At 43.3% G+C, this 23,944-nt stretch overlaps 1 protein-coding gene across 1 annotated transcript in view; it reads left to right on the forward strand.

Annotated features, from left to right (window-relative positions):
• The first annotated feature begins 6,198 nt into the window (after positions 1-6,198).
• Positions 6,199-23,944, forward strand: part of LOC110525022 (cyclin-dependent kinase 17) — a 46,751-nt gene continuing 29,005 nt past the window's right edge. Inside the window, exon 1 of the mRNA XM_090234468.1 lies at positions 6,199-7,021. Within this exon, the coding sequence (XP_090090594.1) occupies positions 6,966-7,021 (56 nt within the window). The 5' untranslated portion in view covers positions 6,199-6,965. The remainder of the gene's footprint in view (positions 7,022-23,944) is intronic.

Genomic DNA, 23,944 nt, shown 5'->3' on the forward strand with positions numbered 1-23,944 from the left:
CTTAAACAACACAATGTAACTCCAAGTCAATCACACTTCTGTGAAATCAAACTGTCCACTTAGGAAGAAACACTGATTGACAATACATTTCACATGCTGTTGTGCAAATGGAATAGACAACAGGTGGAAATTATAGGCAATTAGCAAGACACCCCCAATAAAGGAGTGGTTCTGCAGGTGGTGACCACAGACCACTTCTCAGTTCCTATGCTTCCTGGCTGATGTTTTGGTCACTTTTGAATGCTGCCGGTGCTTTCACTCTAGTGGTAGCATGAGACGGAGTCTACAACCCACACAAGTGGCTCAGGTAGTGCAGGTCATCCAGGATGGCACATCAATGCGAGCTGTGGCAAGAAGGTTTACTGTGTCTGTCAGCGTAGTGTCCAGAGCATGGAGGCACTACCAGGAGACAGGCCAGTACATCAGGCAACGTGGAGGAGGCCGTAGGAGGGCAACAACCCAGCAGCAGGACCGCTACCTCCGCCTTTGTGCAAGGAGTAGCAGGAGGAGCACTGCCAGAGCCCTTCAAAATGACCTCCAGCAGGCCACAAATGTGCATGTGTCTGCTTAAACGGTCAGAAACAGACTCCATGAGGGTGGTATGAGGGCCCGACGTCCACAGGTGGGGGTTGTGCTTACAGCCCAACACCGTGCAGGACGTTTGGCATTTGCCAGAGAACACCAAGATTGGCAAATTCACCATTGGCGCCCTGTGCTATTCACAGATGAAAGCAGGTTCACACTGAGCACATGTGACAGACTTGACAGAGTCTGGAGACGCCGTGGAGAACGTTCTGCTGCCTGCAACATCCTCCAGCATGACCGGTTTGGGGGTGGGTCAGTCATGGTGTGGGGTGGCATTTCTTTGGGGGGCCATACAGCCCTCCATGTGCTTGCCAGAGGTAGCCTGACTGCCATTAGGTACCGAGATGAGACCCTCAGACCTCTTGTGAGACCATATGTTGGTGCGGTTGGCCCTGGGTTCCTCCTAATGCAAGACAATGCTAGACCTCATGTGGCTGGAGTGTGTCAGCAGTTCCTGCAAGAGGAAGGCATTGATGCTATGGACTGGCCCGCCCGTTCCCCAGACCTGAATCCAATTGAGCATATCTGGGACATCATGTCTCGCTCCATCCACCAATGCCATGTTGCACCACAGACTGTCCAGGAGTTGGCGGATGCTTCAGTCCAGGTCTGGGAGGAGATCCCTCAGGAGACCATCCGCCACCTCATCAGGAGCATTCCCAGGCATTGTAGGGAGGTCATACAGGCACGTGGAGGCCACACGCACTACTGAGCCTCATTTTGACTTGTTTTAAGGGCATTACATCAAAGTTGGATCAGCCTGTAGTGTGGTTTTCCACTTTAATTTTGAGTGTGACTCCAAATCCAGACCTCCATGGGTTGATAAATTTGATTCCCATTGAAAATGTTTGTGTGATTTTGTTGTCAGCACATTCAACTATGTAAAGAAAAAAGTATTTAATAAGAATATTTCATTCATTCAGATCTAGGATGTGCTATTTTAGTGTTCCCTTTATTTTTTTGAGCAGTGTATATCTACCTCAATTACCTCGTACCTCTGCACATCGACTTGGTACTGGTACCCTCTGTACATAACCAAGTTATCGTTACTCATTGTGTATTTATTCCTCGTGTTATTATCTTTCTATTCTTTTTTTCCCATTTTTTTCTCTCTGCATTGTTTGAAAGGGCCCGTAAAAAAGAATTTCACTGTTAGTCTACACCTGTTGGTTATGAAGCATTTGACAAAAAAAAATATTTGACACACACACACACACTGCCAGATCTCTCCATCCAGATGGAACTGAGCTGGCCCCTTTAACAAGGCTACCCTCTCTGCTCAGCAGAAAGTATGCAGACTTTTGTTTGCTTGACTTTTTCCCCACCTGAATAGCTGGCTCGACACAGGTCGGAGTGAATGTGTAAATTGTTGAGAGAGAGAAGTATGCTAGGCTATCCAGGATGGAGGGACTTTATGGATTATCTCCCAGGGGTCCAAAGTAAGTTGGAGTAAAGGGAGGAAGGATATAGTGTGTGTGTGTGTGTGTGTGTGTGTGTGTGTGTGTGTGTGTGTGTGTGTGTGTGTGTGTGTGTGTGTGTGTAGTTGTTGTCCTACCTTATCAGGACTCCAGTGTCTTAACAATTCACCTAAATGTCCTGACAAGGTAGGGAACAAGTATTTTCTGTGGTGAGAATGAACAGCAACCTAGTGGTAAGGAGATTCTGGTGTACAGACTTACTGTACATCGACATAGAGCACAAAAAAACATCCCTCTCTATCTCACACACAGATGGACTGCTATTTTCCTACAAAGTTGGGATTTATAAGGAAAATCATGTGCCCGATACTCGGCTTATACTGTAAAGCTTATCAAGAAAGACACAAATAGATGTTGTGCCAAATAGATAGAGATGAGACACCAGTAAATCAAACTAGTGGGTATTATGTTAGAAAGATGCTAGGATTATATCACATTAGCTGAGTAAACACAACTCCATATCATCTCTATGCACACAAAAGAATGAGGGTTCCTCAAGGGTTCTTTGAGAAGGGTGATGCTTCTATGTGCGAACCACATTGACCCAAAGAACCATTTGAGCACTTCAACGGCTCTTTGCAGTTCAAAAAAAGGTTCTTTCCTCTTCTAGTGATAATTAAAATGTAAGGGCAGTGGCTCATGGGCATATTCAGGGGCGTGTTTTACGCACAGCTCTTTTTTTTGTTGCAACTGTGAGTCAGAGAGTCATCCCAGTTGATCTAATCTGTTGTGTTATGCTGTTACATGTTACATATGACTATGGCCAGTGACAGTGTATTGTGAAAGACTCACATATGGCCTTCAGTCATTTGAGAATGTTCGACTAAATCAGTCGTTGGTTTTTAATTCTCTCCTCAGGGGACCTTCAGCCGTTCCAGAGCTAGCACACCTGATTTAATGTGTTAATAAACCAACCAGAATCAATGTCTGCGCCTCCGTGGAAGTCAAGTTAGCGTACTCCAAAAATCTTCATATAAATCTGTCTGTTTAAACTAGGGATATCTGGATTTTCTTTCATGGGCTGTGTCTGAATCCGTCGATGTCGGTACCACCGAGCTGCCAACTTCTGTCAGTAGCGTCCGTACAGTTTGGGCTACTCTCTAAGAACACATACTGTACATGTCGGTTGTTTGGCTCTAGGAAGCCCACAAGCCACACAAGACTCATCTGAAGGTAGTCCGGTACCTGTTAAAAAAAATGAAAGTACAGAATATACTGTATGGAAGTAGTTTAGTGCCTTAAAAGAGCGGTTAAATATGTGTAGAAAAAAAATATAAATAATTTTCTGATCTTTTTTAGATCTCTCAGATATAGGACAGACACTTCAAAGCTTAAAGTCGTCCGGCCTACCCTGGACGACTCTGGGCCAATTGTGCACCCCCCTATGGGACTCCCAATCACAGCCAGATGTGATACAACCAGGGACTGTAGTGACATCTCTTGCACTGAGATGCAGTGCCTTAGACCGCTGTGCTTCTCGGGAGCCCCACATAAAGCTTTCGACATAAAGGGGTTTCTGTGAGAATTACAGGAAGGGGGCGTTTAACCCCAATTTACCCCAAATTGAGATCCCTACTGAGATCCCCCCCCCCAAAAAATAAAATATATATATTTTTTTATGTGTTTGTCACTGGCCAGTGTCGATACCTATATGCTGGAAAGAAAAGCAACGCTGCTCTCGGATCAGCTTTCAACATTCAAATCTCACTTTAACATTACTCCACAATACTGACGACGGATTAGCATCAACTAGTAGACCTAGAGAGATAATAAACTACCGCCTATATAACCCTGTTTCCATCCACAGTTTTTATGTAGTCATACCATATTAAAAAAAACACCACAGCTGTGATGGAAATAGGAAGTTTGGGACACATTTTATAAATGCCTACATATCATTTGTTGGTGGAATCTTTTTGTGTCTGTAAAATGAATTATGGCGGTGGAAACTCCTGTATGCGCAAATATTGATATTGTTGCGACCTTAACCCAACACCTAGTGACCTCGTCAAAAGATTTGGACTTTTTGGCATAACGATGAAGGTGTTGGTTTGACAGTCGCTGGACCTGGGTTTGAGTCCCGGTCGGGGCTATCCCCTGCATTCGCTACAAAACAATAACCATTTTATCGAAGTTAACTTGTCACGAGATGATACGGCGTGTGGTCCTCCCACTACAACTCAGTTTCTACACTGTTATAATGGGTATCATGTGTAGTAGTTGCACACCTCCCTGCTGAATTATGTAGAGCTGATTTGGGACAGTTTATATATATCTTAATATATAAATGATATATAAATTAATATTTGTGTCATTCTCAAAACTTTTGGCCACGACTGTATACATTCAGCCCAAAAACCAAACGTACCGTCTACTTCTTATTTTAGTTCTTTTTTTTGTTATCCACCCTCTGGTATATTTTCATTCCCATGCTAATATATATAGAGTATATAGGTATGTTAAGGTTCACTCTTAGTTTTCCTTATCTCCACAGTTACTTCTCAAGAGAACATTCCTGGTCATCCCTACTGCCTCTGATCTGACAGACAAAAAAAATGTAAACAATGAAAATGGTGCCGCCTGGTTTGCTTAACATAAAGAACGTGAAGCGATTTTTACTTTTGAGACTTAAGTATATTTGAGCAATTACATTTACTTTTGATACTTGAGTACATTTAAAACCAAATACTTGTAGACTTTTACTCAAGTAGTAAAATTACTGGGTGACTTTTACAAGAGTCATTTTCTATTATGGTATCTTTACTTTTACTCAAGCATAACAATTGGGTACTTTTTCCACCACTGGCCGTTAGATGCTTATTTGCTCTTCAACGTCACTTTTATTCACAGGAAACCTCCTCTGACTGTTACCGCAAATAATTTCACTTCAGAATGAAGTTGACAAAAAATACAAATTGTTACCAACAAGTAAATAATACAAAGACGCTTCCAATGAAAACCCACGACTGCATTTTAAAACCCAGATGACGTCATCTAAAGTTCAATGTGTTTCCATCGCATTTTCAACTCTCCCGATGGCTTTCTACCGAGATAAAGTTGGTTTTATGTTCACCCATTCAGACATTTAACAGACGTTCAACAGACGTTCGCCAAAAGCCATTTAAAAATGTAAAAATCAATTACTTTTGTCCGTTTGTCACAGGATCATCAAACTATATATGATTTATTCTATACATGTCTAGCATACTTTTACAACCTTTGTTTTAAGGAAAAAAAATCAGTTTTTTTTTATAGAGGGCATGTAGTCTGTCTAGAGGGCATGTGGTCAAGGTGCTAACAAGTCTGTTATACCCTATTAGAAGGGGCCTGGCAGAAAATTCTACATCTTCAGTCATATTAAATTAGATTACAGGAAAAAACTACGGGATGAAGGGGTCAGGCCTGACTAACAATGAAGACAGGTGGGTGGATCAAGAGGACCAAGATAACCAAGAGGATCAACATGGACATTCCACAGGGGATGGCCAGGAATGTTCTCTTGAGACGTACATTACCGTTCAAAAGTTTGGGCTCACTTAGAAATGTCCTTGTTTTTGAAAGAAAAGCATGAAAATACCATCAAATTGATCAGAAATACAGTGTAGACATTGTTAATGTTGTAAATGACTATTGCAGCTGGAAACAGCAGATTTTTAATGGAATATCTACATAGGCGTACAGAGGCTCATTATCAGCAACCATCACTCCTGTGTTCTGATGACACGCTGTGTTAGCTAATCCAAGTTTATCATTTTAAAAGGCTAATTGATCATTAGAAAAGCCTTTTGCAATTATGTTAGCACAGCTGAAAACAGTTGTTCTGATTAAAGAAGCAATAAAACTGACCTTCTTTAGACTAGTTGAGTATCTGGAGCATCAGCATTTGTGGGTTCGATAACAGGCTCAAAATGGCCAGAAACAAAGAACTTTGTTCTGAAACTCGTCAGTCTATTCTTGTTCTGAGAAATGAAAGCAAATTGCCAAGAAACTGAAGAGCTCGTACAACACTGTGTACTACTCCCTTCACAGAACAGTATGAATTGGCTCTACCCAGAATAGAAAGAGGAGTGGGAGGCCCGGTGCACAACTGAGCAAGAGGACAAGTACATTAGAGTGTCTAGTTTGAATAACAGACGACTCACATGTCCTCAACTGACAGCTTCAATAAATAGTACCCGCAAAACAGTCTCAACGTCAACAGTTAAGAGGCGACTTCGGGATGCTGGCCTTCTAGGCAGAGTTGCAAAGAAAAAGCCATATCTCAGACAGGCCAATAAAAAGAAAATATTAACATGGGCAAAAGAACACAGACAATGGACAGAGGAACTCTGCCTAGAAGGCCGGCATCCTGGTGTCTCCTCTTCACTGTTGACGTTGAGACTGGTGTTTTGTGGGTACTATTTAATGAAGCTGCCAGTTGAGGATTTGTGAGGCGTCTGTTTCTCAAAGTATACTTTAAAAAAAAAAACAGTTCGGTAATTTAATGAAGTTTCTAACAATGAACTGGCGATCATAGCGAAGTGGGTGGCGCTATTTCCCCTGGTGATCGGGGTTGAAATTCTTCTGTCTGAAAAAATACGTTCGATGACACGGCGGCGGTGGCACCGTCAGCAAGCAGTAGTCAGGCAGGCGCACACAGCTGAGCTCGCACCCCTCAACACCGATCCATCGTCATCATCGGTTTCTCACGCTGGTATGTTCTCCAACCGAAAAGGGAACAGTTCACTCGCTACTGCCCCCCCCCCCCCCCCCCACACAAAGGTTCTAACTTCGAGTCCTCGATAGCCATGGCGTGAGCAACATCCTCGCGGATTTAGGTGACATTATTGGAGATAAGAAACTACTACACCGAGACAACAAAGCATTCCTCTTTTTACATCGGGTGGAAAGACGGCATCCGGCATGAAAAGAAGCTCCGGGGACGGGGACACCGGTCGGAACAACGCAAATCGTTTCTGGTGAGCGCTATGGTAACATTTGTCTGATGGGTCCTTACGATATTGCAGCAAATGCCTCCTGTGCAAGTGGTTTGATGATAGCAACGAGTTGCTGCGGCCACAACAAGACACATTCCACCCAGCGTTGTCACAAAATGGGGTAACAATGTTGCAATGTTTATTTCACAGCGCTCCCCTATGTGTATGTATGTATGTATGTATGTATGTGTGTGTGTGTGTGTGTGTGTGTGTGTGTGTGCATGCATGCGTGTGTGTGTGTGAATAGCTTTCTATTGTGGTGGACAGGCTGTTTCTATTCAAATTGGCGTTGCCCCGTCCTGCCTATTAGGCTGTGGAAGGTAAACTGGATACTCTTCACACAAAATAATTAAACATTTAAAAGGCACACAGACAGGAGCTAAGCCACTGCTGTCATGTTTAAAAAATATATGGGATAGGTAAGCGTGCGCTATTTGGAAGTGCTGAATTCGCAGAAATACTGTATGTTGTCGTTTAATGAGGAAAGCACAGGGTTTAAGAGGAACTAAACAAAATTATTAATTGAAAATAATATTTTTGGCAAAAACAACCACCAAAAACACCACGTTGTCCCTACTAGTGATTGTACGCTACAGTATGCAGGCATGACAGGTATGATGGCTTGTATTCCCTATTGTAAAGTGATACCCCAAATTAATTTACTGACCTACATTTCAAATCCATCTACATGTTTGTGTTTTCCAAAACATTTATAGAACAAAGTAATCTCTGCTGTAAACCAGGCTTGGAATATTTTTAAGTTACATAATGGGGGGGATTTTTGAATGAAATAGTATTACATTTGACCCATAGGATTTACTAGTTAAAATATCACAGGAAGCTATCGCAGTGGTATTCAATGGATTGCAACAAGTGTCCATGTATTTATTCCTTGTGTTATTATTTTTATATTTATTGTTGGGAAGGGCCTGTAAATAAGTTTTTGAAATAGTGGGGATTCATTACACTTGAAAACCTTTGAATTATATTTGTGTGGAGATAGATACATGGCCAATACATTGTTGGCATGATGGAGCCTTGCCATGTGGCAGACAGAACCTCGTAGAGTACGTTTACAGTAGACTGCAGGAACGTGTCTGTGGTTTCAAGGGTGACGCAAGTGGCAGTCAGTTGTTTTCATGGCATTCCTTCCTTTTGGTGGGATTCCTCTTCCTTTAATGGTTACTGTTTGACTGGGCTTCACCCGTTATACGACCCTCTGTGTGTTGGCAGGATGTCCTGAAGGAAGACGTCATTGTTCTGAATGCAAGCTCACTCACCCTGAGGAACAGTACACACACGAACTGACTGCTGACCCAGAGCAGCCACTAGCTCCAAGTTTAGTTTAGTCTGGAGCTGATCATTATAGTGTTATTGATTACCGGCATTGTAGAGTTGTAATAACTAATGTGTAAATAGTTGTAGTCCTTCTCAGTGGTTGGTTGTAGTTTCTCTCGTGTCAGCCTGTGATTCAAACGTTAACTCATGTTTAGATCAGATTGATGGGCTCTTTCTTCTTTTTGGTTCAGTAATGTCAAGGTTTTGTGTGTAAATACCCCTGTGTGTTACATGGTGCCACACTGAGGTTGTAAGGAGAAGGTTGCCACCAAGGTGGAGTTGAGTCTTTCCTGTGTGTGTGTGTGTGTGTGTGTGTGTGTGTGTGTGTTTGACGTTGTTGTATTACCTTGGTGAAGACCTTTGAGATGGTGGTGGAATTGTAAGGCGTGACCTTCTGTGAAACAGCTGTAGCCACGCAGCACTGATCCCCACAGGGTAGGGTAGGATATATCAGATTGTGCTCTCTGAGGGGGTGTGTGTGGTTGGGTGTGTATGCGGTTGGCTTGTGAAGGAGTGTAGCTGCACATGTGCGTGGGTGCGCAGTTGCCCGAGACTGTCTCCGCCACTCCCCCGGGACTGCAGTGCAGAAGAAATATTAGCCCACTGAGAGAAGTGCGAGATTGAACTTCCCTGCAACTTTCTAGAGCAGTGGTCACCAACTTGTTGATCTCCAAGGCATTCCTACACGATTGCCAAACATTTCTGTACAAACCCCAGTGATAAAGCCTTGTATTGGTAGGTGCTCCCGATTAGTTGCCCTGCTCGCCGGGTAGGCGAACTGTTGCCATTTGAACTATTTCATGTGTCTGAAGGTACACACTCTACCTTCCCGGCGGGCCCGGAGAGCAAATCAAGTGCACTATAGGCCTTCCGCTGGCCACTCGGTTGTCTCAGAGGACCGTGTCTGCAGTAATGTAGCAAGGCATAAAAGAAAGCTACAGCAAAGTTGTTACTGTGAGATTTCTAAAACGTTTAAAACCATGACTAGGAGCGAGACTGTCAACGGATACAGCAAAGAGCTGCTGTTTTAATGAGTGAGTTCAGGTTTAAGTTCTTACTCAGCACAGTCAACACTTTGTATTCAACACTTTTATAATCCATAAAATGCACATTCTTCCCATTTCCACTCAGCGCTGCAACAAGCACTGCAGCAGTAATGAATGAGGAGGAAAATGTATCTATAGGCTTGTGTTGTTGTTATTATTAGTGGCTTGGGTCTTTTTTAATATCAAGGAATATTTCACTTTCTCTGTTCATAGGAGTAACAACATGAATTTGTGAATGAGGCACAAATAATGTGGTGCAACTTGAGTTACGCAATCAGCTGGAAGACCATTTTTGGTCAGTGTCAGTGGAGGAAAGAGAGAGTGGAGGGATGTTGAGAAGCGGACCCTCAGTCTGCTGTTCTCTCCATCTGCTGAGACTGACCATCAGATGCAGGCACCATCAGCCCAGTAAATAAAAATCTAATTATTTAAATGTGTGCTCACTCAGCTGTGGCCCACAAGTAATACAACAACAGATCTATTACCAGTGTGATCATAATAGCCTACCTCAAATTTTGAAATATAATTTTTTTAAATGACCCGAACAACCATGCATTAGCAGGGCAATTCAAGCAAAGTCAATATGCGGTGATCATGTATTGGGCCTATAGCTTACTTCACAAACGTCATTGCTACAGTACGGTTTTTAATTGGTTAATGTTGCATAGGCTTACGTTTTTTAAGTAATGTAAACATCCAAATCTGAGCGGTAGATCTCGGCTTGCATTTTGACTCAAAGTGATGTTGACTCAGAAAAGGTTGGTGACAACTGTTTGAGTTTTCCCTATTAACACTATCAACGTTTCCTTTACTTCGGTAATTGTGATCAAATCGAACGTGATGGGAGTCAGTGTCCTAACTGCATGATTTGCAATGCCAAGTTGAGCAATTCTAGTCTAGCACCGGCAAAACTAAGAGAACACTTCCTTAAGCTGCATGGAGATGTAAAATACAAGAACACAACGCTCGCTGAATTCAAGGTGAAAAGAGCCAGATTCGATGAAAAGGCTACTCTGCCTGTTCTCGGCTTTGTACCCATCAACAAACCGATCCTCACAGCATCGTACGAAGTTGCTTACCTGATCGCAAAGCAGGGCAAACCACACACCATTGGTGAAACACTCATAAAACCTGCTGTGTTGAAGATGGCGAATATCATGCTGGGAAAAGAGGCAGAAGTTAAGTTATCTCAAATTCCTCTTTCAAATGACACCATCAGCGACAGAATAGAGGACATGAGCAACGACATCTTGGCTCAAGTAGTTGCAGATCTGATTTCAAGCCCTGCAAAATTCAGCCTTCAACTGGACGAGACCACAGACGTTTCCAATCTAAGCCAGCTTGCTGTATTCGTGCGCTATGTGAAAGACGACATGATAAAGGACACATTTTTATTTTGGAAGCCTCTTACAACAACAACTAAGGCAGCCGATGTGAAGAAACTTGTGGATGACTTCTTCAAAGACAACAATCTTTCGTGGGATATGGTTTCTGCAGTTTGTTCTGACGGAGCTCTAGTCATGCTGGGAAGAAAGTCTGGTTTTGGTGCGCTAGTGAAAGCCGATGCACCACACATCATTGTTACGCATTGTATTCTGCACAGGCATGCGTTGGCAACAAAAACCTTGCCTCCAAAACTGGCAGAAGTATTAAAAATTGTAGTGGAATGCGTGAACTATGTGCGAACTAGTGCTCTGCGGCATTGCATCTTCAGTGAGCTGTGTAAAGAAATGGGCTCTGAATTCGAGGTACTTCTGTACCATTCTAACGTTCGGTGGTTATCCCGGGGACAGGTGCTGAATCGTGTTTTTGCCGTGCGTGTGGAATTAGCCCTGTTTTTGCAAGAGCACCAACATTGTCATGCAGATTGCTTTAAAAATTCTGAGTTCATTCTCATTTTAGCGTACATGGCCGATATCTTCGCAGCTCTCAATCATCTCAATCAAAAGATGCAGGGCGGTGGAGTCAACATCATCGAAGCGGAGGAAAACCTGAAGGCTTTTCAAAAAAGGCTACCGTTATGGAAACGGCGGACAGAGAACAATAACTTCGCAAACTTTCCCCTGCTGGACGACTGTGTAAGTAAGATCGAAGATGTATCTGGAATCGGAGACATTTCTTTACCCGCGGAACTGAAGCAAGCAATTGCCACGCACTTAGATTTTGATGATTTTGTTCTTTGAACACAGTGATGTTGATGCACGGTTCATTTTGTGCACCAGTCAAATATATACCTGTTTTGAATTTGAAAAAATCATTTTATTTTTCCAATTAAGAAGGGTTCGGTGAATGCGCATATGAAACTGGTGGGGTTCAGTACCTCCAACAAGGTTAAGAACCACTGGACTAGATCAATAAAAAAGTGGTCAGATGAAGCAGATGCTAAGCTACAAGACTGTTTTGCTAGCACAGACTGGAATATGTTCCGGGATTCCTCCTATGGCATTGAGGAGCACACCACATCAGTCAATGGCTTTATCAATAACTGCATCGACGACATCGTCCCCACAGTGACCGTACGTACATACCCCAACCAGAAGCCATGGATTACAGGCAGCATCCGCACTGAGCTAAAGGCTAGAGCTTCCGCTTTCAAGGAGCAGGACTCCAACCCGGAAGCTTATAAGAAATCCTGCTATGCCCTCAGACAAACAATCAAACAGGCAAGGTGTCAATACAGGACTAAGATCGAATCATACTAAATCAAATCAAATCAAATTTTATTTGTCACATACACATGGTTAGCAGATGTTAATGCGAGTGTAGTGAAATGCTTGTGCTTCTAGTTCCGACAATGCAGTAATAACCAACAAGTAATCTAACTAACAATTCCAAAACTACTGTCTTATACACAGTGTAAGGGGATAAAGAATATGTACATAAGGATATATGAATGAGTGATGGTACAGAGCAGCATAGGCAGGATACAGTAGATGGTATCGAGTACAGTATATATATGAGGTGAGTATGTAAACAAAGTGGCATAGTTAAAGTGGCTAGTGATACATGTATTACATAAGGATACAGTCGATGATATAGAGTACAGTATACACGTATGCATATGAGATGAATAATGTAGGGTAAGTAACATTATATAAGGTAGCATTGTTTAAAGTGGCTAGTGATATATTTACATCAATTCCCATTATTAAAGTGGCTGGAGTTGAGTCAGTGTCAGTGTCAGTGTGTTGGCAGCAGCCACTCAATGTTAGTGGTGGCTGTTTAACAGTCTGATGGCCTTGAGATAGAAGCTGTTTTTCAGTCTCTCGGTCCCAGCTTTGATGCACCTGTACTGACCTTGCCTTCTGGATGATAGCGGGGTGAACAGGCAGTGGCTCGGGTGGTTGATGTCCTTGATGATCTTTATGGCCTTCCTGTAACATCGGGTGGTGTAGGTGTCCTGGAGGGCAGGTAGTTTGCCCCCGGTGATGCGTTGTGCAGACCTCACTACCCTCTGGAGAGCCTTACGGTTGTGGGCGGAGCAGTTGCCGTACCAGGCGGTGATACAGCCCGCCAGGATGCTCTCGATTGTGCATCTGTAGAAGTTTGTGAGTGCTTTTGGTGACAAACCGAATTTCTTCAGCCTCCTGAGGTTGAAGAGGCGCTGCTGCTCCTTCTTCATGATGCTGTCTGTGTGAGTGGACCAATTCAGTTTGTCTGTGATGTGTATGCCGAGGAACTTAAAACTTGCTACCCTCTCCACTACTGTTCCATCGATGTGGATAGGTGGGTGTTCCCTCTGCTGTTTGCTGAAGTCCACAATCATCTCCTTAGTTTTGTTGACGTTGAGTGTGAGGTTATTTTCCTGACACCACACTCCGAGGGCCCTCACCTCCTCCCTGTAGGCCGTCTCGTCGTTGTTGGTAATCAAGCCTACCACTGTTGTGTCGTCCGCAAACTTGATGATTGAGTTGGAGGCGTGTGTGGCCACGCAGTCGTGGGTGAACAGGGAGTACAGGAGAGGGCTCAGAACGCACCCTTGTGGGGCCCCAGTGTTGAGAATCAGCGGGGTGGAGATGTTGTTGCCTACCCTCACCACCTGGGGGCAGCCCGTCAGGAAGTCCAGTACCCAGTTGCACAGGGCGGGGTCGAGACCCAGGGTCTCGAGCTTGATGACGAGCTTGGAGGGTACTATGGTGTTGAATGCCGAGCTGTAGTCGATGAACAGCATTCTCACATAGGTATTCCTCTTGTCCAGATGGGTTAGGGCAGTGTGCAGTGTGGTTGAGATTGCATCGTCTGTGGACCTATTTGGGCGGTAAGCAAATTGGAGTGGGTCTAGGCTGTCGGGTAGGGTGGAGGTGATATGGTCCTTGACTAGTCTCTCAAAGCACTTCATGATGACGGAAGTGAGTGCTACGGGGCGGTAGTCGTTTAGCTTAGCTTAACCTTAGCTTTCTTGGGAACAGGAACAATGGTGGCCCTCTTGAAGCATGTGGGAACAGCAGACTGGTATAGGGATTGATTGAATATGTCCGTAAACACACCGGCCAGCTGGTCTGCGCATGCTCTGAGGGCGCGGCTGGGGATGCCGTCTGGGCCTGCAGCCTTGCGAGGGTTAACACGTTTAAATGTCTTACTCACCTCGGCTGCAGTGAAGGAGAGTCCGCATGTTTTTGTTGCAGGCCGTGTCAGTGGCACTGTATTGTCCTCAAAGCGGGCAAAAAAGTGATTTAGTCTGCCTGTTTGATGGTTCATCGCAGGGCATAGCAGTATTTCTTGTAAGCTTCCGGGTTAGAGTCCCGTACCTTGAAAGCTGCAGCTCTGCCCTTTAGCTCAGTGCAAATGTTGCCTGTACCATGGCTTCTAGTTTGGGTATGTACGTACAGTCACTGTGGGGACGACGTCCTCAATGCACTTATTGATAAAGCCAGTGACTGATGGTGTACTCCTCAAAGCCATCGGAAGAATCCCGGAGCATGTTCCAGTCAGATAGCAAACAGTCCTGTAGTTTAGCACCTGCCTCATCTGACCACTTGTTTTATAGGCCGTGTTTTAATTTTTGCTTGTAAGCAGGAATCAGGAGAATAGAGTTGTGGTCGGATTTTCCAAATGGAGGGAGAGGTAGAGCTTTGTACGCGTCTCTGTGTGTGGAGTAAAGGTAGTCTAGAATTTCTTTTCCCTCTGGTTGCACATTTAACATGTTGATGGAAATTTGGTAGAACTGATTTAAGTTTCCCTGCATTAAAGTCTCTGGCCACTAGGAGTGCCGACTCTGGGTGAGTGGTTTCCTGTTAGCTTATTTCCTTATACAGAGTACATGCTGACTTAGTGCGGTCTTAGTGCCGGCATCTGTCTGTGGTGGTAAATAAACAGCCACGAAAAGTATAGCTGAAAACTCTCTAGGTAGGTAGTGTGGCCTGCAATTTATCACAGTATACTCTACTTCAGGCGAGCAAAATCTAGAGACTTCCTTAGATTTCGTGCACCAGCTGTTGTTTACAAATATGCACAGACCTCCCCCCTCGTCTTACCAGAGGGTGCTGTTCTATCTTGCCGGTGCAGCGTATATCCCGCTAGCTGAATATCTATGTCGTCATTCAGCCACGATTCTGTGAAACATAGGATATTGCAGTTTTTTATGTCCCGTTGGTAGGATATTCGTGATCGTACCTCGTCTAGTTTATTGTCCAATGATTGGCGAGTAGGCGAGTAGTATTGATGGTAAAGGCAGCTTTCCCACTCATCTTTTCCGGGTCCTGACCAGGCATCCGGCTCTGTGTCCTATGTACCTGCGTCGCTTCCTCTTGTAAATAACGGGGTTTTGAGAATGACCAAGGCCCTTCCCCCTCGATTGTTCAGTTTGGCCAGGAGGCAAGCTCTGTGGGACCTTAATATACACGTGTACCTTTCCAAATCATGTCCAATCAATTGAATTTCTCACAGGTGGACTCCAATCAAATTGTAGAAACGTCTCAAGGATGAACAATGGAAACAGGATGCACCTGAGCTCAATTTCAAATTTAATAGCAAAGGGTCTGAATTCTTATGTAATAATGTATTTCTGGTTTATAAAAATATATACATTTTAAAAAAAATATTGAATCAATTTTAGTATAAGTGTAAGTCAAGGGGTCTGAATACTTTCCGAATGCACTGAATGCAAATAGACCATTGCCATATATGGACCTGTGCCATTTACTTTGAACTGGACTGTGTTTACAGAATGAATGTGCTTGTTTTGAGATCAAAGCGAGAGCTGCATGTAGCCACGTGTGCACATTTTGTTCATATCCTTTGCTAGTTAGTGAGTTATTAGCCTAGTTATAGATAATTTGTACTTAGCAATAGGGGGAAGATAGCTTCTTACAAGAGCACAAAACCTGTACATTTCTAGACATAACAGCTATTTCCATGTTAAAATGTTATGGGATGCATTTTCTCCAGATTATTTTATGATAGGCCACTCTAGGAGGCCTACATTATGATCAAATAGCCACAGAAGCCATTTGGCCACGGTTAAACTGTAACTTAAAGTGAGTACATCCTCAGTGTTCACAGTAAACACACAATGTTCAAATTTGCGCAGACCTGGAATTTGCTCGGTGCCTAATTTTATTTTAGGGAAGTGTGTGATTGTGAGATTGTGTGTGTTTGAAATGCCAGCAGTAAGTGCATATATGCATTCTGTGAATGCATGTTTGAGTGCCTTCCTGTGTGTGTGTGTGTGTGTGTGTGTGTTGTGTGTGTGTGTGTGTGTGTGTTTGTGTGTGAGCATAAATACGTGTTTGTGTATGAGCATAAATACGTGTTTGTGTATGAGCATAAATGTGGGGGTGCGTGTGTGTGTGGTGGACAGGGCTCATGTTTAAGGGACCAGGCCAAGGACAGCTGGCTGAAGGTTAGTGTCCGCCTCTCCCTAGTCCTCACTGAGCAGGTGCCATGAAACACACACACACACAGAATCCACACCACACACTCCCCCGTCCCGTAACTCTGGTCTATACATAGCCATTCATACAAACTCTTCCTCTTTCTCTACAGTATTAACATCGGAATTCTGGCACTCAGGCTCCGAAAGCGGCCCCTCCTGAAATGCAGTTGCTATAGACAACACATGCTAGTGTAAGCAAATTTTGTTCCCTGGCCTAATAGTGGCCTCCCGAACTCTCACCGAACTCTTTTTAAAAAAAATAACTTTACTGTCAGGCTGAAAGTGGAAGTCTCACTCAGCATACAGTAGCCACCCAGCAGTCAAAGGGTTAGGCTTCGGGGTGAAGTGTCCCCTTAAGGACAGATCTAGGATTAGCATTCCCTCTGCCAATTCTCACCTGACGCATTAGTGGGGGAAATGGAAAACCGACCCAAGATCAGTGTTTAAGGATAACTACACCCTACACCGAGTGTCAGCTGGTTAAGACCCTATTTGGTTAGGGAGGTTAAATGGATGAATGTAGACATTACACTCAATGATTCTAAGGTATTATTACATGTTAATAATATAGATATTGTCTATGGTTAATATAATATTGTTTACACTATTGTTACTACACAGGTACAAGAGTGCAGTGTTAGCCTTTCCACTGTTTTGGCACAAGCATTAATTAAGTATGCATCCCAAATGGCACCCTATTCCCTATATAGTGCATTACCTTTTACCACATCCCTATGGGCCCTGGTCAAAAGTAGTGCACTACATGTACATAGAGAATAGGGTGCAATTTTGGACACAGACTAAGTGATCATGCGATGTATTACTTATATATATATATATATATATATATACACACACACACATATACACAGGTGAAGTCGGAAGTTTACATACACTTAGGAGTCATTAACACTCGTTTTTCAACCACTCCACAAATTTCTTGTTAACAAACTATAGTTTTGGCAAGTCGGTAAGGACATCTACTTTGTGCATGACACAAGTCATTTTTCCAACAATTGTTTACAGACAGATTATTTAACTTATAATTCACTGTATCACAATTCCAGTGGGTCAGAAGATTACATACACTAAGTCTGTGCCTTTAAACAGCTTGGAAAATTTCAGAAAATGATGTAATGGCTTTAGAAGTTTCTGATAAATTATGTCAATTAGCCTGAGTCAATTGGAGGTGTAGCTGTGGATGTATTTCAAGGCCAACATTCAAACTCAGTGCCTCTTTGCTTGGCATAATGAGACAATCAAAATAAAGACCTCCTAAAAACAATTGTAGACCTCCAGATGTCTGGTTCATCCTTGGGAGCAATTTCCAAATGCCTGAAGGTACCACGTTCATCTGTATAAACAATAGTACGCAAGTATAAACACCATGCAGGATTTTAATCTATGACGGCGTAGTGTGTTACTAATGGTTTTCTTTGAGACTGTGGTCCCAGCTCTCTTCAGGTCATTGACCAGGTCCTGCCGTGTAGTTCTGGGCTGATCCCTCAACCTTCCTCATGATCATTGAAGCCCCACGAGGTGAGATCTTGCATGGAGCCCCAGACCGAGGGTGATTGACCGTCATCTTGAACTTCTTCCATTTTCTAATAATTGCGCCAACAGTTGTTGCCTTCTCACCAAGTTGCTTGTCTATTGTCCTGTAGCCCATCCCAGCCTTGTGCAAGTCTACAATTTAACCCTGATGTCCTTACACAGCTCTTGGCCATTGAGGAGAGGTTGGAGTGTGTTTGATTGAGTGTGTGGACAGGTGTCTTTTATACAGGTAACGAGTTCAAACAGGTGCAGTTAATACAGGTAATGAGTGGAGAACAGGAGGGCTTCTTAATTAAAGAAAAACTAACAGGTCTGTGAGAGCCGGAATTCTTACTGGTTGGTAGGTGATCAAATACTTATGTCATGCAATAAAATGCAAATTAATTACTTAAAAATCATACAATGTGATTTTCTGGATTTTTGTTTTAGATTACGTCTCTCACAGTTGAAGTGTACCTATGATAAAAATTACAGACCTCTACATGCCTCTACAAGTATCAAATACTTGTTCTCCCCACTGTATATCCACAGTAAAACGAGTCCTATATCGACACAATCTGAAAAGCCGTTCAACAAGGAAGAAGCCATTGCTCAAAAACCCACCATAAAAAAAGCCAGACTACGGTTTGCAACTGCACATGGGGACAAAGATTGTACTTTTTGGAGAAATGTCCTCTGGTCTGATGAAACAAAAATAGAACTGTTTGGCCATAATGACCATTGTTATGTTTGGAGGAAAAAGGGGATGCTTGCAAGCCGAAGAACACCATCCCAACCATGAAGCATGGGGGTGGCAGCATCATGTTGTGGGGGTTCTTTGCTGCAGGAGGGACTGGTGCACTTCACAAATTAGATGGCATCATGAGGAGGGGGAAATTATGTGGATATATTGAAGCGACATCTCAAGACATCAGTCAGGAAGTTGAAGCTTGGTCGCAAATGAGTTTTCCAAATGGACAATGACCCCAAACATACTTCCAAAGTTGTGGCGAAATGGCTTAAGGACAACCAAGTCAAGGTATTGGAGTAGAGGTCGACCGATTTTAATCGGAATGGCCGATTTAATTAGGGACGATTTTCAAGATTTTCATAACAATCGATAATTGGCATTTTTGGACACCGATCATGGCCGATTACATTGCACTCCACGAGGAGACAGCGTGGCAGGCTGACTACCTGTTATGCGAGTGCAGCAAGGAGCCAAGGTAAGATGCTAGCTAGCATTAAACGTATCTTATTAAAAACAATCTTAACATAATCACTACTTAACTACACATCGTTGATGATATTACTAGTTTATCTAGCTTGTCCTGCGTTGCATATAATCAATACACAAGTATATATTTTTAAACATGCATATTTAGTTAATATTGCCTGCTAACATGAATTTATTTTAACTAGGTAAATTGTGTCACTAGTCTTGCGTTCTGTGCAACAGTGTCAGGCTATATGCAGCAGTTTGGGCCGCCTGGCTCGTTGCGATCTGTGTGAAGACTATTTCTTCCTAACAAAGACAGCCAACTTCGCCAAACGGGGGATGATTTAACAAAAGTGCATTTGCAAAAAAAGCACAATCGTTTCACGAATGTACCTAACCATAAACATCAATGCCTATCTTTAAATCAGTACACAGAAGTATATTTTGTTAAATCTGCATATTTACAGTGCCTTGCGAAAGTATTCGGCCCCCTTGAACTTTGCAACCTTTTGCCACATTTCAGGCTTCAAACATAAAGATATAAAACTGTATTTTTTTGTGAAGAATCAACAACAAGTGGGACACAATCATGAAGTGGAACGACATTTATCGGATATTTCAATGTCTGAAGGAGACGACACCTGCGAGGGTAAAAGAAAAACACGCCCTGTTAAGAACTCTTTTATTTTTTAATTTTTTAAAAATATATATTTCATTGAAAGTCAATATATATATATATATATATATATATATATTTAAAAAAAATAATTCTTAACAGGGCGTCATATATATATGGAGTGGCCATCACAAAGCCCTGACCTCAATCCTATAGAAATTTGTGGGCAGAACTGAAAAAGTGTGTGAGAGCAAGGAGGCCTACAAACCTGACTCAGTTGCACCAGTCAGGTGGAATGGTCCAAAAGTCACCCAACTATTGTGGGAAGCTTCTGGAAGGCTACCCGAAACGTTTGACCCCAGTTAAACAATTTAAAGGCAATGCTACCAAATACTAATTGAGCGGATGTAAACTTCTGACCCACTGGGAATGTGATGAAAGAAATAAAAGCTGAAATAAATAATTCTCTCTACAATTATTCTGACATTTCACATTCTTAAAATAAAGTGGTGACCTAACTGACTTAAGACAGGGAATTTTTACTAGGATTAAATGTCAGGAATTGTGAAAAACTGAGTTTAAATGTATTTGGCTAAGGTGCATGTAAACTTCCGACTTCAATTATATATTTGATCGTTAAGCCAGTCATCTACCTCTGTAAAGTCCAAAGCATTAGTCTGCATAGCTGGTCATATTAGGATGCTTTAGTGTAATTACTTGATATTAAGCCTAAGTACTTAGTAATAACATAATACCTAGACAAAGTCAGTGTGCTTTGTTTATTAGTGGAAACTGGGATCCCCTTCTCAGAGTGACTCATCAGGTTCTGTGTAATAATGGATCAGAATGTAGAACCTAGAACCGTGCCAGCTACACAGCGATTGTAGTAGCAACCAGAGAGGAGTTATATTATCTAGCTACTGTGTTAGTAACAGTATGAGCACATGTATTGATCTTGATACAATGTAGGCGTACTTCATCAGGGGTGAATGTAATGGAAAAATTAATGTAGAGACTAGAACCGTGCCGACTTGGGTTGGGCGATGTCTGGAATGACATCATCCCATTGTCCTGTTCAAACAGCGTTGATATATACGATTGTATCGTGAACATTTTTTATTTTGTGGGGGGGGGGGGGGTGCGGTTTTGTGTGGGGATGTCAATTGGTGGGAAGAGCACAGTATAAAGGAAATATCTTTATACAGATTCAGGATGTCTTTGCATGTCTTGGACCTGCCTATGAGGTATCCAAAGACAGCTATGGTGGTTACAGACAGTGTTGTCATGGCCATGGCTATTGGCCCACTGCTGGAGCTGTGTATGTCTTCTTTGATAGTAGAGGTCTGGTTGAAGACCCGCTGACCGATGGTGTTACTAGGTCACAAAATATGGCTTGAGAGCGAGGAAGAGAGAGAGAGCAGTCTGTGTCCAGACAGGCGACCCTAGCTGTCAATCAAAGTGGTCATTGTCATTGCAGCGGTGTTAAATCAACGTTGAGTCTCATTGTGTTTGATGATCGTATAGAACCCTGTCTGTCATCATCTGTCCTGCTGGCCACACACGCGTGGGTGCTCTGTCTACTGTATTCCAATTTTTGCCAAAACATCAGCACGCTTAGTGCCAGATCCATTCAGATCCTCTGACACAGGTGACGATCGAGCCAGAGAGGAGCGGTGGGGAGGGGAGGAGAAGAGTAGAATAGAGGGGAAAGACTCGACAGACGAAACAGAAAAGCGCTAACGAGAGATCAAGTACAATTAGCATAGTATTTATTGTCCCCTGAAACTCATTCAGTATTGGGACACTGTAGCAGTACAAACAGAGGTTGTTGTTCAACTCAAGTCAAGCTCCATGATAACCTGTCTCTTAGCTCTGTTGCTCTCTCTCAGCTCTGTCGCTCCCCCTCTCTCTCCTGCTTTGTCGCTTCTTCCCTCTCTCTCACTCCCCTTCTCTCATGCTCTCTCTCTCCCTAAAGCGCATAGCGCATAAAAATTGTCTGTCCTCGGTTGCAACACTCATTACCAAAAAGCCTCCGGAAGCAATGTCAGCACAAGAACTGTTCGTCGGGAGCTTCGTAAAATGGGTTTCCATGGCCGAGCAGCTGTACACAAGCCTAAGGTCACCATGCGCAATGCCAAGCGTTGGCTGGAGTGGTGTAAAGCTCACGGCCATTGAACTCTGCAGCAGTGGAAACACGTTCTCTGGAATGATGAATTACGCTTCACCATCTGGAAGTCCGACAGATGAATCTGGGTTTGGTGGATGCCAGGAGAACGCTACCTGCCCCAATGCATAGTGCCAACTGTAAAGTTTGGTGGGGGAGTATGGTTTAGGCTAGACCCCTTAGTTCAAGTGAAGGTAAATCTTAACATTACAGTATACATTCTAGACAATTCTGTGCTTCCAACTTTGTGGCAACAGTTTGGGGGAAGGCCCTTTCCCGTTTCAGCATGACAATGCCCCTGTGCACAAAGTGAGGTCCGTACAGAAATGGTTGGTCGAGCTTGATGTGGAAGAACTTGACTGGCCTGCACAGAGCTTGCTTGGGATTTGAACCAGCGACCTTTTGGTTTACCCATGTCTTCAGATGTCTTCTTTCTTCTGCATGCAATAGAAAATCTTGATCTCTCGCTCGCCTTCCAAGAATACTCAAACTCCATCAAAAACCTGCCCTGGATGTTGAATAAGCAGGCCAAAACTTATCCAATAGCGAAAGGTAAGAACATAAAAATTGCACATTTGTTGGACACCATTGTCTATGGTTTTTTCATATAATAGATATCTGAAATAATAAACTTATACATTAGAGTGCATTCGGAAAGTTCAGAACCCTTCCCTTTTTCCACATTTTGTTACCTTACAGCCTTATTCTAAAATTGATTAAATATTTATTTTTCCTAATCAATCTACATACAATACCCCAATGACAAAGTAAAAACAGGGTTTTAGACATTTTTGCAAATGGATTAAAAAAACTGTATTCAGACCTTTTGCCATGAGACTCGAAATTGAGCTCAGCTGCGTCCTGTTTCCATTGATCATCCTTGAGATTTTCGACAACTTGATTGGAGTCCACCTGTGAAAAATTTCAATTGATTGGACCTGATTTGGAAAGGCACACACCTGCCAATATAAAGTAAAAGGCACATGACAGCCGCTTGGAGTTTGCCAAAAGGCACCTAAAGACAAGATTCTTTGGTCTGATGAAACCAAGATTGAATTCTTTGGTCTGAATGCCAAGTGTCATGTCTAGAGGAAACCTGGCACCATCCCTATGGTGAAGCATGGTGGTGGCAGCATCATGCTGTGGATATGTTTTTCAGAGGCATGGGACTGGGAGATTAGTCAGGATTGAGGAAAGATGAGCGGCGCAAAGTACAGACAGATCCTTGATGAAAACCTGCTCCAGAGTGCTCATAACTTCCAATTAGGGCGACGGATCACCTTCCAACAGGACAATGACCCTAAGCACACAGCCAAGACAACGCAGGAGTGGCTTCGGGACAAGTCTCTCATTGTTCTTGAGTGGCCAAGCCAGAGCCCGGATTTGAACCGTCCCCACAGTGACTGTGCCCCAACCAGAAGCCATGGATTACAGGCAATATTCGCACTGATTTAAAGGATAGAACCGCCGCTTTCAAGGTGCGGGACTCTAACCCGGAAGCTTATAAGAAATCCTGCTATGCCCTGCGACGAACCTCAAACAGGAAAAGCGTCAATACAGGGCTAAGATTGAATCATACTACACCGGCTCCGACGCTCGTCTTATGTGGCAGGGCTTGTAAACTATTACAGACTACAAAGGGAAGCACACCCGCGAGCTGCTCAGTGACACGAGCCTACCAGACGAGCTAAATCACTTCTATGCTCGCTTCGAGGCAAGCAACACTGAAACATGCATGAGAGCATCAGCTGTTCCGGACGACTGTGTGATCACGCTCTCTGTAGACGTGAGTACGACCTTTAAACAGGTCAACATTCACAAGACTGCGGGGCCAGACGGATTACCAGGACGTGTGCTCCGGGCATGTGCTGACCAACTGGCAGGTGCATTCACTGACATTTTCAACATGTCCCTGATTGAGTCTGTAATTCCAACATTTCAAGCAGACCACCATAGTCCCTGTGCCCAAGAACACGAAGGCAACCTGCCTAAATGACTACAGACCCGTAGCACTCACATCCGTAGCCATGAAGTGCTTTGAAAGGCTGGTCATGGCTCACATCAACACCATTATCCCAGAAACCCTAGACCCACTCCAATTTGCATACCGCCCAA

This window comes from Oncorhynchus mykiss, chromosome 1 (genome assembly GCF_057628025.1).
Source record: "Oncorhynchus mykiss isolate SJ-2025 chromosome 1, ASM5762802v1, whole genome shotgun sequence".
In the NCBI taxonomy this organism is placed as follows: Eukaryota; Metazoa; Chordata; class Actinopteri; order Salmoniformes; family Salmonidae; genus Oncorhynchus; species Oncorhynchus mykiss.